This window comes from Hippopotamus amphibius, chromosome 2 (assembly GCF_030028045.1).
Source record: "Hippopotamus amphibius kiboko isolate mHipAmp2 chromosome 2, mHipAmp2.hap2, whole genome shotgun sequence".
In the NCBI taxonomy this organism is placed as follows: domain Eukaryota; kingdom Metazoa; phylum Chordata; class Mammalia; order Artiodactyla; family Hippopotamidae; genus Hippopotamus; species Hippopotamus amphibius.
In genome coordinates, this window is record NC_080187.1 from 117,347,207 (window position 1) to 117,364,050 (window position 16,844).

Below are 16,844 nucleotides of genomic sequence, written 5' to 3' on the forward strand. Positions count from 1 at the left end.
GCCACTGCAAGGAGAAGCCTGCACACCACAATGAAGAGTGGCCCCCACTCGCCGCAACTAGAGAGAGCCCGTATGCAGCAACGAAGACCCAACACAGCCAATAAAATAAATAAATAAATAAATAAATAAATAAATAAATAAATAAGTTTATTAAAAAAAGAAGAAACATGATTTGAACAGACGGGTCACTAGAAGTGAAACAGAACCTATAAACAAACAAACAAACAAACAAAAAACTCCCCACAAACAAAAGTCCAGGACTGGATGGCTTCACTGGGCAATTCTACCAAACATACAAAGAAGAACTTATACCAATCCTTCTCAAACTTCCAAAAGCTTGACAAGGAGGGAACACTCCAAAAGTCATTCTATGAAACTACCATCACCCTGATACCAAAACCAGACAAAGATACCACTAAAAGAGAAAATTACAGGTCAATATCTTTGATGAACATAGATACACAAATCCTCAACAAAATATTCACAAACCAAATCCAACAATACATAAAAAGGATCACATACCATGACCAAGTTTGATAAATCCCAGGGTCACGAGGATGGTTGAACATATGCAAATCAATCAATGTGTTATACCCTAACAAAAGACAGAAACCACATGATCATCTCAATAGATGCATAAAAAGCATTTGATAAAATTCCACATTCATTCATGATAAAAATTCTCATCAAAGTGGGTATAGAGGGAACATATCTCAGCATAATAAAGGCTATTTATGACAAACCCACAGCCAACATAATACTTACTGGTGAAAAGCTGAGAGCCTTCCTGCTAAATTCAGGTACAAGACAAGGATGCCCACTCTCACTACTTCTAGTCGACATAGTATTGGAAGTCCTAGCCACAGGAGTCAAACAAGAAAAAGAACTGAAAGGTACCCATATTGGAAGGCACGAGGTAAAACCGTCATATGCAGATGACATAATACGCTATATAGAAAACCATGAAGATGCCACACAAAAACAATTAGAGCTCATAAACAAATGCAGCAAGGTAGCAGGATTAATTCAGGTAGCAGCAAGATACAAGATTAATATACAGAAATCTGCTGCATTTCTTTATAACAATGAAATATTTTTATAAACACTTTTTTAACTTTCTGTTAGAAACAGAAAGTAAAAAAAAAAAATCCTGCTTAAATTTCTGTCAAAAAATACCTAGGAATAAACCTGACAAGGACATGAAAGATTTACACGCTGAGAAATATAAAATGTCGACAAAGGTAAATGAAGATGATTCAAACAAATAGAAAGATATCCCATGCTCCTAGGTTGGAAGAATTAATATTGTTAAAATGGCCATATTACCCAAAGCAATCTATAGATTTAATGCAGTCCCTATCAAATTATCCATGACTTTTTTTTACAGAACTGGAACAAACAATCCTAAAATGTATATGGAACCACAAAAGACCCAGAATTACCAAAGCAATCCTGAGGAAAAACAACAAAGTGGGAGGTACAACCCTCCCAGACTTCAGACAATACTACAAAGCTGTGTTCATCAGAACAATGTGATAGCAGCACAAAAATAGGCAAACAGATCAATGGGACGGAATAGAGGGCCCAGAAATAAACTCACACACCTACGGTCAATTAATCTGTGACAAGGGAGGCAAGAATATACAGCGGAGAAAAGACAGTCTCTTCAGCAAATGGTATTGGCAAAGCTGGACAACCATGTGTAAATCAACGAACACTCCCTCACACCACACACAAAAATAAACTCAAAATGGCTTAAAGCCTTAAATATAAGACATAACACCATAAGACTCCTAGAAGAGAACATAGGTAAAACATTCTCTGACATAAATTGTAGCAATATTTTCTTAGATCACTCTCCAAGGCAAAAGAAATGAAAGCAAAAATAAACAAATGGGACCTAATCAAATGCACAAGCTTTTGCACAACAAAGGAAACCATAAACAAAACAAAAAGACAATCTATAGTTGGGAGAAAATATTTGCAAATGATACAGCCAAGGGCTTAATTCCCCAAATATATGAACAGCTCACATAGCTCAATATCAAAAAACAACCCAATCAAAAACTGGGCAGAGAACCTAAATGGACATTTCTCCAAAGAAGACAGACAAATGACCAACGGGCACAAGAAAAGATGCTCAACGGAGCTAATTATTAGAGAAATGCAAATCAAAAGGACAATGAGCTATCAGCTCAGACTGGGCAGAATAGCCACCATCAAAAAAGTCTACAGATAATAAACGTTGCACAGGGTGTGTAGAAAAGAGAACCCTCCTGCACTGTTGGTTATGTAAATTGGGGGAGCCATTATGGAGAAGAGTATGGAAGTTCCTTAAAAAACTAAAAATAGAGTTACCATATGATCCTGCAATCCCACTCATGGGCATAAATCTGGAAAAGATGAAAACTCTAATTCAAAAAGATACATGCACCCCAGTGTTCATAACAGCACTATTTACAACAGCCAAGACATGGAAGCAATGTAAGGGTTCATCAACAGAAGAATGAATAAAGAAGATGCACGAGTGTGTGTGCACGCACGTGTGCGTGCATGCGTGCAATGGAATATTACTCAGCCATAAAAAAGAATAAACTATTGCCATTTGCAGCAACATAGATGCACCTAGAGATTATCATACTAAGTGAAGTAAATCTGACAAAGACAAATATTATATCATATCCCTTATACGTGGAATCTAAAAAAAAATAATACAAATGAACGTATTTATAAAACAGAAATAGACTCACAGACACAGGAAACAAACTTATGGTTACCAGAGGGGAAAGGGTGGAGCAGGGATAAATTAGGAGTTTGGGATTAACAGATACACACTACGATATATAAAATAGATAGACAACAAGGACCTACTGTATAGTACAGGGAACTATATTCAATAGCTTGTAATAACTTTTAGTGAAAAGAATCTGGAAAAGAATATGTATCTATAACTGAATCACTCTGCTGTATACCTCAAACTAACACAATATTATCAATCAACTATACTTCAATTAAAAAAATAGTCAATTGTCTCTGCTTCCAACAATCATTGGCGAACAGATTTTGTGGTTAGCTGTGATCCCCTGCTGATAGATAGTCCTGGCCCATTCGAAGAACACAGATGCACTTTGCGGCTGCCAGACCACACTGACGCACAACTTGGAACTTCTAGCTGAAATTCCTATGTATAGTGGCTTTAGCAGATAGCTCATTTCTCCTAACCATGCCTCCCCATAGGAAGTGGAAGAATTGTACCTGGGCCCACCAAGGGAATGGTGTGGATCTCTGAAAGGGGAAAAGAGGTATTCTGGTTGGTTGACACTAGCAACATTCGAAGATGACAGCATGACAAGGCAACTACAACCCTTGGCCCTTCCCCACTTTGAAGGAGGCTACCAACAAGCCGCTGACCCACAATGACCCCATAGTTTCCCTCCACATGGGACAGCCAGTGGACAGATGTAAAACTATAAAATGATGGTCGCTGCTTCTGGCCTTACTCTGTTCTTTTTGTGCCATCTGGGTCCTAGGGCTTCTCCTCGACATGAGAGAAGCAACACTAGAAAGTTGCTTGATTGGCACAGCAGTCACCCAAAATCGCACCCCAGGATTTGGAGACGCTGAGTATTGGAAGCCAGCCCTACAGGGGCTGTACCTGAAATGCCTCCAGCTGTGGATACTAGCCAGGCAATTCAAGCCCTGGATCTTAAATGGGACCAGTGACACAAATGCATCAAGGCCACCAGCCCTGTCCAAATAATCACCAACCTCCTGGCATCCGGGAGCTGGCCATTACATTGCCCTAATTTCAATCCTAATAGTTTGATAGGCCTGTGCAGTTCAGACCTATCTGTAGTAATTCAAGGCCAAACATTAGATCCTTGAGAACATGTAACTAAATTGTCCTTAGCCAAGGCTACACATGTGCCTCCAACCTTTACTGCTTATGGAAGGAGACCTGCTATGCCTCAGAGGAGTACACCACCCAATCATTTGCAAGGTAAACTCCCAAGGACCCTCAAAATTTACTGAGAAGCTGTGATACCAGGAGATGCTCCCGACAGGGCAAGCAAACCTTAATCAGGGCTCTGTGACACCCCCTGGCCCCTCAGTTCCCCTCCTTGCTTGCTCCCTAGCAGAGCCATTACGTTTGGAGCCTCTGGGACGGCTCCCTCCACCTGTGACAACACTGGAGCTGCCACGCCCCAGCCCACAAAAGTGTGGGGCGTGACAGTCTGAGAGATGACAACATGGATGGATTGGAACATGAGAACTCAAGATATGATAACACCCCAGCTCATGACACCAACGTCATCCCTAATGCTGCCTCTACAAGCTTCCACTGTAGCAGAGAGAACACCAAGGAAGACACGGCACTGGGACTTGGCTGCTGGATTGAATGTTTATTTATCTACATTCCCTGCTGATGACCACCCTGAGTGGCATTTCCAGAGCTAACTATGTGTTTCCCCAAAGGAACCCTTGCTCACTTACTATAATGCTTGCTGCTTGAGTATGAGATGGTACTGTGATTGCCAGGCTGCTCTCTGCTGTGCCTTTGAGCTTTGGAAGGCCAAGGTACGTGTCAAGTCTCATAGCCACATGGAGGCCCTTTTAAACACTTCATGTAGGTGCTGGTCCTCACCACATCCATCAGATGGGTTCACGTTATGCATCCTACTGGGGATTAGTACATTTAATTTCTGTTGGGAGGACCCTGACCTGGCTGCAGTGCTGCTGCCACCACAGCACCCCTCCCTATAACCTTCAGGATCACAGCCACAGAGTCCCCTCAGCACGCCACCCTGAGGGCACCCTTTCCCATGGTAACCACTCAGGGCTCCAGAGGCCTCCCTTCAAGCTCTGCAATAGTCTTAATATTTTTATACAATGGGCAGAAACCAGAGCTCATTTTTTGGGCCACCACCATTGCTGGACATGTGACTGGGCTCCAAAAAGGCTTTTCCCCTAAATTCACGTCCTATCAGGCTGATTTATGGACCCTGCCCCCATCTGCCCAACAGAAGGCACCCCATGTGTCCCTGCAGCTTCCGCAGCCACTCTCAATGGTACTCGAGTGCTCCACGCAGGACCCTTGGTAATAACAGTACGGAGCACCCAGCAGGAGCCCCCACGCCCCCTTTATACTCCTCTATACCTGCCCAGACACCACCAACCACCACGTGAATGAACATGACCTGCACCTCACCCTATAGAGCACAGTCTCCACAGTCCTGGGCCTCAAGGCCCGGCCACCAGCGGGAACCCCACTTACTCTGGCCTCCTCGATCTAACAGTGGGTGCCTACGGTGGGTCCAGTGCTCTGGAGCTTTCATACATGTGTACTTCTTCACACGTGTACTTCTTCCCTCAACCTCCAGTGCACCTGACCTTGCCGGTGCCTGAGAATTTTTAGTCTGCCTGAGACCGCCCTTACACATCTCTGAGCAGGACCCCCAACCTGTCTCTCTTTCTGCCCTTCAGGTCAAAAGCATCCAGTACCCACCCCCATTATGTTGGGAGCAGGGCTGCTGCTCTCCTGCCTGGGTCTGGCTTCGGAGCCGCTACAATGGGCACGCAACACTGATTATGAAGGCAAACCCCAGCCCGTCAGCCACGCTGGCTGCACACACTGGGCTGTTACACCACAGCCTAGCCTTCGTGCAACAACCACATGATTCTTTGGCGCAGATGGCTCTGATTAACTTTTGAGCTTTAGATTACTTATCGGCCCAGTAGGAGGTGAACTGTGCTGTAAAGGAGGCCACCTGCTGAATTCTGGACAAATTCAGCCAAACATACAAAAGATTGCCCAATAGGTACAAGTATTCCATACTCTCACCCAACTTTTAATCAAATATCCACCTTAACCTTATCCAAGGGCTGTGATTTAGTTTCTTTTCTGGACCCCAAAACTGGGGGGGATTGTTATGAACAGGATTTGAAACTGCCATCTGTCTACTGATCATGTTGATTCGCGCGTCTGCTGTGCTCAATGGTTCACCTGCTGTGTGACCAAAACCCTGTCAGCGGGCTTTAATACGGTCACTGTCCTGACCGTGCCTATGATTCCCCTGAAGATTAATGTCTAGGCATCAATTGTGATGATAAAACAGCTATTCTGAGCTGCTGTCTAGGCATTTTACCGTGTGATAACCCTGCTCACACCTGAGCTCAGAATTCTCGCCCCAAGTTCAGTTGTGCTTTTCCTGGGACACCTTGTAACGTAACCCCTCACAGTTGAGCCCACCACAATTTACGGACCTCCACCCCGACCACGTGATCATTAAGAGATGACGGCTACCCTGCTTTCTAGCTCCTGCCTGCTTGTAACGTGGGCAGAGGACGGCCTTTCCCCAGCTCCTTGCCCAACCACCCCCCGCCACCCCCCCGTTCCAGTGGCTGTAAATAGTACATCTTGTGACGTCACTTCCCTTGTGTGTGTGCACTGAAACTGTGCCTTCAGTCAAAGCAACACGAAGGTTCTCATCTCCTGAACACGGGAGTTTGGATGCTGAGGGAGCTCCCTGTCAGTTCCTTGTGGGTCTTGTGCCCCCTCACTCTACACATGCCTAATTTAATACACCAGCTGTGTGCCCCCCGCCAAGCACACTGCACCCAAACATACAAGGGCCGTCCCAACCTCCCTCACACACAAGCACAGCCCTCCACACTCCCTGACTTCACACATACAAACCACATGTATACACACAAACACACCTGTGACACACACACAATTTCCACCACCCTGAAGACACAACTACACACGCAGAATTTCTGTGAAAAAACAGCTTTCCGCTGTAAAGGGGATGGATTTGGTGACAATGACATGTGCCACCTGGATCTCTCTTCAGGGAAGGCTTTGTGTCCTGAGTTGACGAGAGTGTGGCTGGGAGGCAGCGTCAGCTCCCAGATCCTTCAGGGACTGCCGAGACTGCAGAGAGCTGCCTTGCCCAGAGTTATCCCCTTTCCAGGACAGCTCGTATCCCATAGACTGACAGAGGCAGAGTTAGAAAGGCCTGGCTGACTCCTTCTAACTGAGGACAACTCTGAAGAGACAGTCTGGCTCCTCAGCTCCGGTGGGGTAGGCTGAGGCTGTTTTGGCACCTGGATCAGAGGTCAACTTTCCCCCTGCCCAATCCTTTCTTTTTCTACCCCCTCACAGGTGCTGTTTAGTAAACATCTTGTTCCCTAAACATGTTCTCTGCATCTGTTTGCCAAAGAGTCCAAACTGTGAACACAATCACCATTTCTTCATTCCATTATTTATCAGGCATCAATGAACATGGTCAAGACCCCTCTCACGGATATTACAATTGAGCGGAGGAAGCAGACAATCAACACATAGCTATATCAGGAACATGGACACAGGCACACATGCACTGCATTAGGAGAGGTTACGTTAGCCACTTAAGGGTGCCTGATCTACTGGACTCTGCAGATAGGAGTGGGGGAGGGTGCGAACAGCTGCGTGTCATTGAGAAACAGTACTGGGCTGGCCAAAAAGGTCATTCGTTTTTTCCGTACGATGGTTCTAGTAGTGCTTAGTTGTCTTTAACATCATTCAAAAACATTTTGTTAGAGTGTATTGTGATAACTGTCATATCAGTGTGCATTTAAAGAAAAACATCAAAATGGGTGAATTTTTGTGCAGCCATTTTAACACTGAAGGTGGAAGAAGAAAAGCCACATTTTCAGCATATTATGCCTTATTATTTCAAGAAAGGTAGAAACGCAAATGAAACAAAAAAAAAGATTTGTGCAGTGTATGGAGAGGTGCTGTGACTGATCGAACGTGTCAAACGTGGTTTGCGAAGTTTCGTGCTGGACAATGCGCCACAGTCCAGTAGACCAGCTGAAATTGATAGCGAACTAATGGAGACATTAATTGAGAACAATCAGTGTTATACCTACCACTCAGGCGATAGCTGATATACTCAAAATATCCAAATCAAGTGTTCAAAACCATTTGCACCAGCTTGGTTATGTGAATCACTTTGATCATGGGTTCACCATTCGTGACCGCATTCCTGCATGGGATTCTCTACTGAAACATAATGAAAACATTCCATTTTTAAAACAAATTGGGATGGGCAATGAAAAGTGGAAACTGTACAATAATGTGTAACAGAAGAGATCGTGGGGCAAGCGAAATGAACCACCACCAACCACACCAAAGGCTGGTCTTCATCCAGAGAAGGTGATGTTGTGTATATGGTGGGATTGGAAGGGAGTCCACTACTATGAGCTCCTTCCAGAAAACCAAACGATTCATTCCAACTACTGCTCCCAGTTAGACCAACTGAAAGCGGCCCTTGGCAAAAAGCATTCGTAATTAGTCAACAGAAAATGCATACTCTTCCATCAGGATGACGCAAGATCACAAGCCTCTTTGATGACCAGGCAAAAACTGTTACAGCTAGGATGAGTTCTGATTCATCTGCTGTATTCACCAGACACTGCACCTTCACATTTCCATTGATTTAGGTCTTTACAAACTTCTCTTAATGGAAAAAATTTCAATTCCCTGGAAGACTATAAAACGTACCTGGAGAAGTTCTTTGCTCCAAAAGGTAAAAAGTTTTGGGAAAATGGTATTATGAAGTTGCCTGAAAAATGGCAGAAGGTAGTGGAACAAAAGGGTGAATATGTTGTTCGATAAAGTTCTTGGTGAAAATGAAAACTGTATCTTTTATTTTTACGTAAAAACCAAAGGAACATATGACCAACCCAATATTCCTGATTAGGTCTCTGAGCTGTTCCCAGAGAAGAGGCTCTGGACTTTCTTCCTTACATACTGCAATTCTAATCTGGGTACACCAGGGACAGGATTGTTGTTTAAAGCATGAGAGAGCTGTGGGAAGAACCTAGACCACTGACCTCCAAGCTGACGTTCCCTCACTGTCCCCTGTTACTTGCAGCCACAGGAGGTGAGTCTGGCCACTGAGTGAGGGGGAGGGGACTCTCAAGTTGTGGGCGGGGGACTTTATATCCCAACGTGCTACCTCCACCTCTTCCTTTTGTGAAGAGTTTGCATAGGACTTTTGAGGACACCTTTTTTCGCTGTGTCCTAATTGATTACAAATGAAACATCACCTTTGGGTCATCGAACTGGTCACAGACCCCTAGGAGGTTGTAATGGGGGAGGCCCAATTGTTATTTTGTGTCTCTTGCCTTGGAGCTGTTGTAACTGTAAGGCTATTAGCTTGGGGGATTTCTGTTTGTCATCTTGCTCCAAGGTCCTTTCCAAATGCTCCGCTACAGTCACGAGTTCAGTCAGGCCTATGGCCTCTCACCCTCTTTTCTGCCTTTTTATCAACCCACTCATCTCAGAAAATGATCCATTTATACAAAGAGGGCAGCTAAAGCAGGCTGAGGGGCCTTTTTATTGCTTGGAACCCCAAATGCTGTAAAAAGAGAGCTTGCAAACTGGCTCTAACGTCTTCCACAGACTCACCCCTCTTTCGTCTGTATGACTGAAAAATAGACCAATCAGTGTGAGCAGGGAAGATTTGAGGAATGGCTTATAAAAGGTTCGTTGTTATTTTGCAAGCCCTTTTAGGCTGAGCATCTGGAATATTATCCTAGGGCTTTTGCCATTTTGCTTCCCACATCCATCTTGAGGCTTCCCCCAGTCCTACTAACATATGCACAAGCTGATCTAGCAGTTTGGGGTCGTAGGCCCTGACAATGACTTTAAATTCTTCAAAAATTTTGGGGGACTCCACCATAGGTTTAGCGAATTCTTTGACTATAGCTCTCAGTTCAGTCTTTGACCAAGGGGTAAGGACACCTGAGAGGGCTCACCTTCAACCTCGGGTAGTTTTAGTGTGAATGGCAATTGTTAAATCTTCTCTTTGGAATAGAAAAGTATTTCAGACAGAGACTTAGTAAAACATGAGTACTCAGGTGAAAAAGCACAGGGAGGGGCAGTGAGGAATTAAGTCTGTAATCACATCCATCCTATGGTCTTTTGTTTTAGGTGTTTAGAGACAAAAGTCTCTTTGATTTTTCACTATCTTTTTGTATTAAGTCTCTACATGAAGCTATTTTGGAATCGTGAAGCCTTCTCTAAGCTTCTACATACCAATTAAAGTAGACTCCTCATTCTCCCAGATCAATTTGGGATCCCTTGCTCTCTAGTGTTTTCCTTAAATGAACAATCTTGTCTAGTTGGAACCTTCCCCCACAATGACCATTGTCATTCTAGATCAATATCAGTAACATTTTGCCATCTTTCTAGATAACTACAGCCTCCAGGGCTATAGTTCTTAAATATAAAATAACCAGCTGTGCCAGAAGGCGGCAGGCTCAACTTGCTGGCGATAAAGGATCTCATTTCCTCAGCTAGCTTTTGTCAACCCTAAACAAGAATAGCAAACCTGTGCCTTAATATATCAGCAGTAACCAAGAGATGTTATTATGTCCTGGCCAAAAGAAGGCCTGGTGTGCACCACCACCGATTCCCAGCAATCCTTGGACTGGGGGAAAGGATCGAACCAGCAAATCCCAAGGAATGGGGACTGCAAACCGATTCCAAACAAAATGGAGAACTATAGCTGCCACCAGCAGTTCCCAGAATGGAAACTGGGGGCTGATTCCAAGTGCATGGGGAAGTGCAGACTCAATTGTCAGCAGTTCCCAGTGTGGAATCCAGGCAACAAACTCAGGGGCTAGGATTTACCACGCAAAAATACATTGGCAATAACCAAAAGATGTTACTGTGTCCTAGGAATTTTGATCTGAAAAGCTAGGGGTTTGGCCTCTGGCAGAATCCTCTACCAGCCACACTGACCTGCCCTGTAAAGGAAAGCCAATCACACTGGAAGCACAAATGCAAAGAGAATGGCGCTCAAACCAAGAGGAGCTTACCAACAACCTTCAGGAATGGTGAGAAGGACAGTGAACTCAAAGGATTTGTGGGCACCACACCTGTTTCTCCTTGTCCCCAAATGTTATCAGAAAATTGCTTCCGATCCTATTACTGCCACCAATATATGAAAAACAAAATTTAACTGAGTAAATGTGAAACTTTACTTTGATTTGGAATACATGGGCTTTATTAAATGATTCATGGTTCAGGCAGCATCTCATCTGATAGAAAGCGAAATACTCCAAGGGGTTACACAACATGGAAGCCTTTTCTTTCTTTCTTTTTTTTTTTTTTTTTTTTTTTTTGGCCACACTACACGGCATGTGGGATCTTAATTCTCTAAGCAGGGATTGAACCTGTGCCCCCTGTAGTGAAAGTGGAGTCTTAACCACTGAACTCACAGGGAAGTGCCAGGAGCCTTTTATAGTAAGGTGGGTGAGACAAGGAAAGAAAGTCATCAGCAAGGGAAAAAAAATGAAAGTTCATTGGAGGAAGGTAAAAGTTCAGGTGACCATGGCTTCTCATTCGCTAAACTGTGGAATTTTCTATTAGCTGGGCTTGTTGCTGGCCAAGAAGGAAGTCTTCCCTCCTCCAGCTGGGGTAGTAAAGTGGCTGCACTTCCTGTTTGGGGGGGGCAAGGTCTATCTCTTCCTGTTGGGGTCAGTTAATGACCTCCTTCTTTTGGGGTAATCGATGATGAGTGATAGGGCATAAGAGCTCCCTCTACAGCCTTCCAGACTCCAATTCTAGTTGAGATTTCCTTTTATGAACTTTTACAGCATGTTTTGTTGGCAGCAGGATTCCCAACGAGGGAGAAAAGGCCACAAGACTCACTGCAAAGAAGGCTCAGGAATTCTTGGGTGGCTCCAAGGGAGGCAGAAGGTGGCTGTGGGGTCAGCTGGTGGCCACACTGATCACATGGCTCCCTCTGATGGGTTTGCAGCTGGATGAGGAATAGTGGGAAAAAGGGTCAGTGCATCCTATCAGAGTAACATGAAACTGAGATGAGCGTCCCACTGCTAGAAGCATCTGGAGCCTTCCGAAAAGAGCAGAGAACACATCTAAAGGGTTTGGGAACATCAGAGCCATATCTCCTCAGAGCGGGACTCCCGAGTCTCTCCAGCTCTCAGTCCCTAACTTGCCCTCAGGGATAAAGCCTCCCCATCCCTGTTCTTGTCAGCTCACTGATCCCTAGAGGTCCTACCTATCCCTGAGGACTTCCTTCCAGCACATTCCATACCTTTTCATTTGAATATGTGCACACAGTCCACTTACACCCCAAGTAGGACCCTGAGCTCCCACCAGACACAGAAGCAAAAGGACACCACATATATATATATATATATATATATATATATATATATGTGTGTGTTTGCACATATACCTATATATTCTGAGCGCACATGTACATTTCTACCCTCCCCATGAATAAATATACACACAGGTCACTTCTTACTACCTACATTTTTACAGACAAAACCCTATTCACCCTGAATATTCACATTCCACTCTTACAACTATAAATACCCACATAACATGGGCCTGAAAACAAACGTGTGCAACCAATATGCCACCCAGATGTACACACTGAATACCTACACACACAGGCTCACCTAGTACACAACTGTCTCATGTACAACTCCAGAAAAGCACTCTATGCTATCCCAGAGCCCTAAAATACATACACTCCAGGATTCCTGCACACACACATAACCTACATAGTCTATTGGTTTCCAAATACACAAACTGAACTCTCACATCCCCCAGGATACATGCCCCAGATGCCCCAGGAACCCAAACACACACAGCCATAAACAACCTATACTTATCAAATACAGCTCACCCTTGAAGAACTGGGGGGTTAGGGCACCAACCCTCCACACAGTGGTTCTGCATCCATGGATCATGTGGTAGTACTGCAGTATTTACGGAAAAAAACCCACTATAAGTGGACCCATGTGGCTCAAACCCATGTTGTTCAAGGGTCAACTGTGCATATAAGTCCACCACACTAATACTGAGAACACACACACAAGCAACACCACTAAATTCTTCAGGCATTACATTTCAAAATAGACACAAAGAGGACTCCAAGCCTCCCGATATACACACGTCACAAATACGCACACCCACAAACTACTCATGCGTACACACCCCAGATGCTCACACACACACACAAAACACAAAAAACACTGACAATCTCTGCACTAATACACATACACAATTCCCACACACCTATGGACACACACGTGCAGATATTCCCAACCTCTTAACATACAGATCCCCCTCAAACACTATACATTATGCTACTTTCCAGAATACAACCTCCCCACTGCTCCCCCAACAAATAAACAAAAGGACACTACATATGTGTGTGTGTGTGTATTTCTACCCTCACCCTGAATATACAGGCAAACCACCTCTTACTACCTACTACCAAACACATGTATAAACACCCTCGCATTCTCCAAAGAAACACACTTCAAACACTCCTAACAATTCCACACCTTATGAACACACTCTGATAAGGCATGCACCTGAGGATGGACATACACACAAATTAGAATACACAAGTAAGACACACGGAAACATCTCCAGCCAACCATGGATGAAATAACTTCCATATATCAAAGTATCCCTAGCTAACAGGAGCCAGCTCATACATCTGCAAATACTAACAAATATCTATCACATATTTCTAATACATATAAATGCACTTCTCTGACTCCCCTGTAGAAACACAGAACCCCACCTCTCCAACAAATACACACATTCTCCCTTCCCAAAATATAAAAGCCTAAGAGGCCCCCACTGAGAAATACAAATGCATAGCTCTGGTAAATATTCCTCCGAAAGCCCACACATCTTGAATACACACACAAAGTCATTATACACACAACTCTCCACAAGTCCCAAATATAAACACAATTACCCAGTAACTACAAATATGCAAAAACATCACCCCATATACCCTTTGTTCCAAATACACATACCATAACACACTACCTGCAGATACATAACCCCGCATTCCCAAAGGCTCACACAGAATTCACTCTTCCATCTTGCAGAATTCAGAATCATACAAACACAACACACCTACATATACAACATCCACCAATCCCCAAAGTCACAGACTTGCCCTCTACACTGCAAAATATACATAGACAGCTCCTGAAAACCCCCATACACAGAAAACCACATAACCATAGAACATGCCCTGAATTCACAAACGATCATCCTACATTCCCCAAATATATGAAACAGACTGTACACCCAAACTAATATACATCAGCATTTTCCCTAGCGTTGCCCTTATGCATATGCAGATAATCCTTCCAAATCCACCATAAGGCACACACAAATCCCCAAATTCATGGGTGAAAAAAACACACATAAGGGTTTACGGCAGGTGCCCACGTGATCCTGGCCTGCAGTAGGGTGGCTGCCTTGAGGTACCTGCGCTCCGGAAGGGCGGGCGGTTAGGTCGTTGCTGCAGCAGCCTCTGGCGGACTCTCCAGAACGCCCAGGCTCGGGAACAAGGAGCCGACTGAGGCATTCATCGCTTAGTCCCTACGGCACGGGCCTGCTCTTTCTGCCACCTCAGTCTTCCGCGTCCCCACCTCTTTTCGGGTGAAGTCCCCTTTGGGTTTCGAGACCTTGGGGCCTGAGACCCAAACTCGAGACGAACCCCCCGACCCACCCATCCCTTTTTCCTTCTCATCCTCCATCTCTTCCTTTTCATCACCAAATCAGCCTTTGAGCTGGCCAGCTCAGCGGTGCCTTGAGGCCAAGTTCGAGGCGGTAAAGGTGGGTGCTACCAAATACAGCCATGAAGAAAAAGGTGCTGTTGATGGGTAAAAGTGGGTCCGGTAAGACCAGCATGAGGTCTATTATCTTTGCAAATTATATTGCAAGAGACACACGTCGCCTTGGTGCAACAATACTAGACCGTTTACATAGTCTTCAAATTAATAGCAGTTTGAGCACCTACTCTCTCGTAGACTCTGTTGGAAATACAAAGACATTTGATGTAGAACATTCTCATGTTCGATTTCTGGGAAACCTGGTATTGAACCTGTGGGACTGTGGTAGACAGGACACCTTCATGGAAAATTATTTCACTAGCCAACGAGACAACATCTTCCGAAATGTGGAGGTTCTGATTTATGTCTTTGATGTGGAAAGCCGAGAACTGGAAAAGGACATGCACTATTACCAATCATGCCCGGAAGCCATTCTGCAGAATTCTCCAGATGCCAAAATCTTTTGCTTGGTGCACAAAATGGATCTGGTACAGGAGGATCAGCGAGACCTGATTTTTAAAGAGCGAGAAGAAGATCTGAGGCGTTTGTCTCGCCCATTGGAATGCTCTTGCTTCCGAACATCTATCTGGGATGAAACTCTCTATAAGGCTTGGTCCAGCATTGTTTATCAGCTGATTCCCAATGTTCAGCAGCTGGAAATGAACCTAAGGAATTTTGCTGAAATTATCGAGGCTGATGAAGTGCTTCTATTTGAGAGAGCCACTTTTCTGGTGATTTCTCACTATCAGTGTAAAGAACAGCGTGATGCCCACAGATTTGAGAAAATCAGCAACATTATTAAACAATTTAAGCTGAGTTGCAGCAAGCTGGCTGCCTCTTTCCAGAGCATGGAAGTCAGGAACTCTAACTTTGCCGCTTTCATTGATATCTTTACATCCAACACTTATGTGATGGTCGTGATGTCTGATCCATCCATTCCTTCTGCAGCTACTCTGATCAATATCCGCAATGCCAGGAAACACTTTGAAAAGCTGGAAAGAGTGGATGGACCAAAGCAGTGTCTTCTCATGCGTTAAAACATTGCCAAATGCTGTTTCAGAAAAAAAATTGGACTACTCTTTCTTAATCTTAATGTTGTATTAGTATATATAGGCTCTGAAATGTTGTGATGCTTATCACTTGTGTATTTCTTTCCTACTCCCCAGTCTTAATGTTTAACCTTGAATGCTCTTTACTCAAATAGCCAGTGAGGAGTTAGAAGATGAGTTGTCTATGAAGTTGGTGTGACATTAAAATAGGTGATATATTAGTGTTCTGATAACAATGTTCTAATAGTGTAAGTGTTATGATAACCTGGTTCCAGTCATTGTGTATGCCAAAGCCTTTCCCAACATCATCTTGTATTCCTTACCAGATAGTAACCTATACGTTTGGAATATTACTGTTTTCTCAGCATGCATTAAAAATATTCCTTAACTACAACTGTAAATAAACTTTTGCTGTTAGGGAGAAAAAAAAAAAAAAAAAAAACACACATAAAAATATTCCCCAAACACCAAATCGCGCACCCCCAACTCCTTGAGGATGCCTGCGTTACATCTCAACACCCTCCAAACACAACACTCACCCTGAAACAAGCTCACAAAAACACAGGCACGACCTCCCCTTAAACACAAATACCCAAAGACAAAACCAACCCACGCATGTGACTACGTATCCGAGTCCCACAACCAATTACATAGGTACAAACCCCACCTATGTTTGCAAATCAATCACGATTTGAGAACAGACGACAAATAGATATTTATTACCACGTTCAGCAAAGTTGCTCCCGTCATTGACAGAAGAGTACAGTTTGAACACAAGTGCGCATGGCTGTCTTTATGTGAAAAAGTTACTGGTGAAGCGACGACGCTGTTCGTTAGCTCTTCCCTCGTTCTCCAGTGACCTGAACCAGATGAGGTTTCCAATGGGAAGCGCTTGCCTCCAGCGCCGGTTCTCCTCACAAGGCGCAGACCAGAGGCGCCTGTGTAACCTCACACACACCGTCCACCCCCCACTGCAGGCCCCGCCGTCCCCGCACCGGCCACGCAGCCTGCTCCCCAGCGGAGCCAATACTCCTGGTGTAAACCCCTCGGGGTCTCGGGCTCTATGGGGGCGTGAATCCCCAACGCGGGGAGTCTCCCTGCAAGGACAAGGGCACACAT

General features: G+C 44.3%; 1 protein-coding gene across 1 annotated transcript; it reads left to right on the forward strand.

Moving 5' to 3' along the window:
* The first annotated feature begins 14,685 nt into the window (after window positions 1–14,685).
* On the forward strand, window positions 14,686–16,139 carry LOC130844763 (ras-related GTP-binding protein B-like). Its single transcript, XM_057720901.1, has one exon. The coding sequence runs from the start codon at window positions 14,703–14,705 to the stop codon at window positions 15,711–15,713; it is 1,011 nt and encodes a 336-aa protein (XP_057576884.1). The 5' UTR covers window positions 14,686–14,702; the 3' UTR covers window positions 15,714–16,139.
* The last annotated feature ends 705 nt before the right edge of the window (window positions 16,140–16,844 follow it).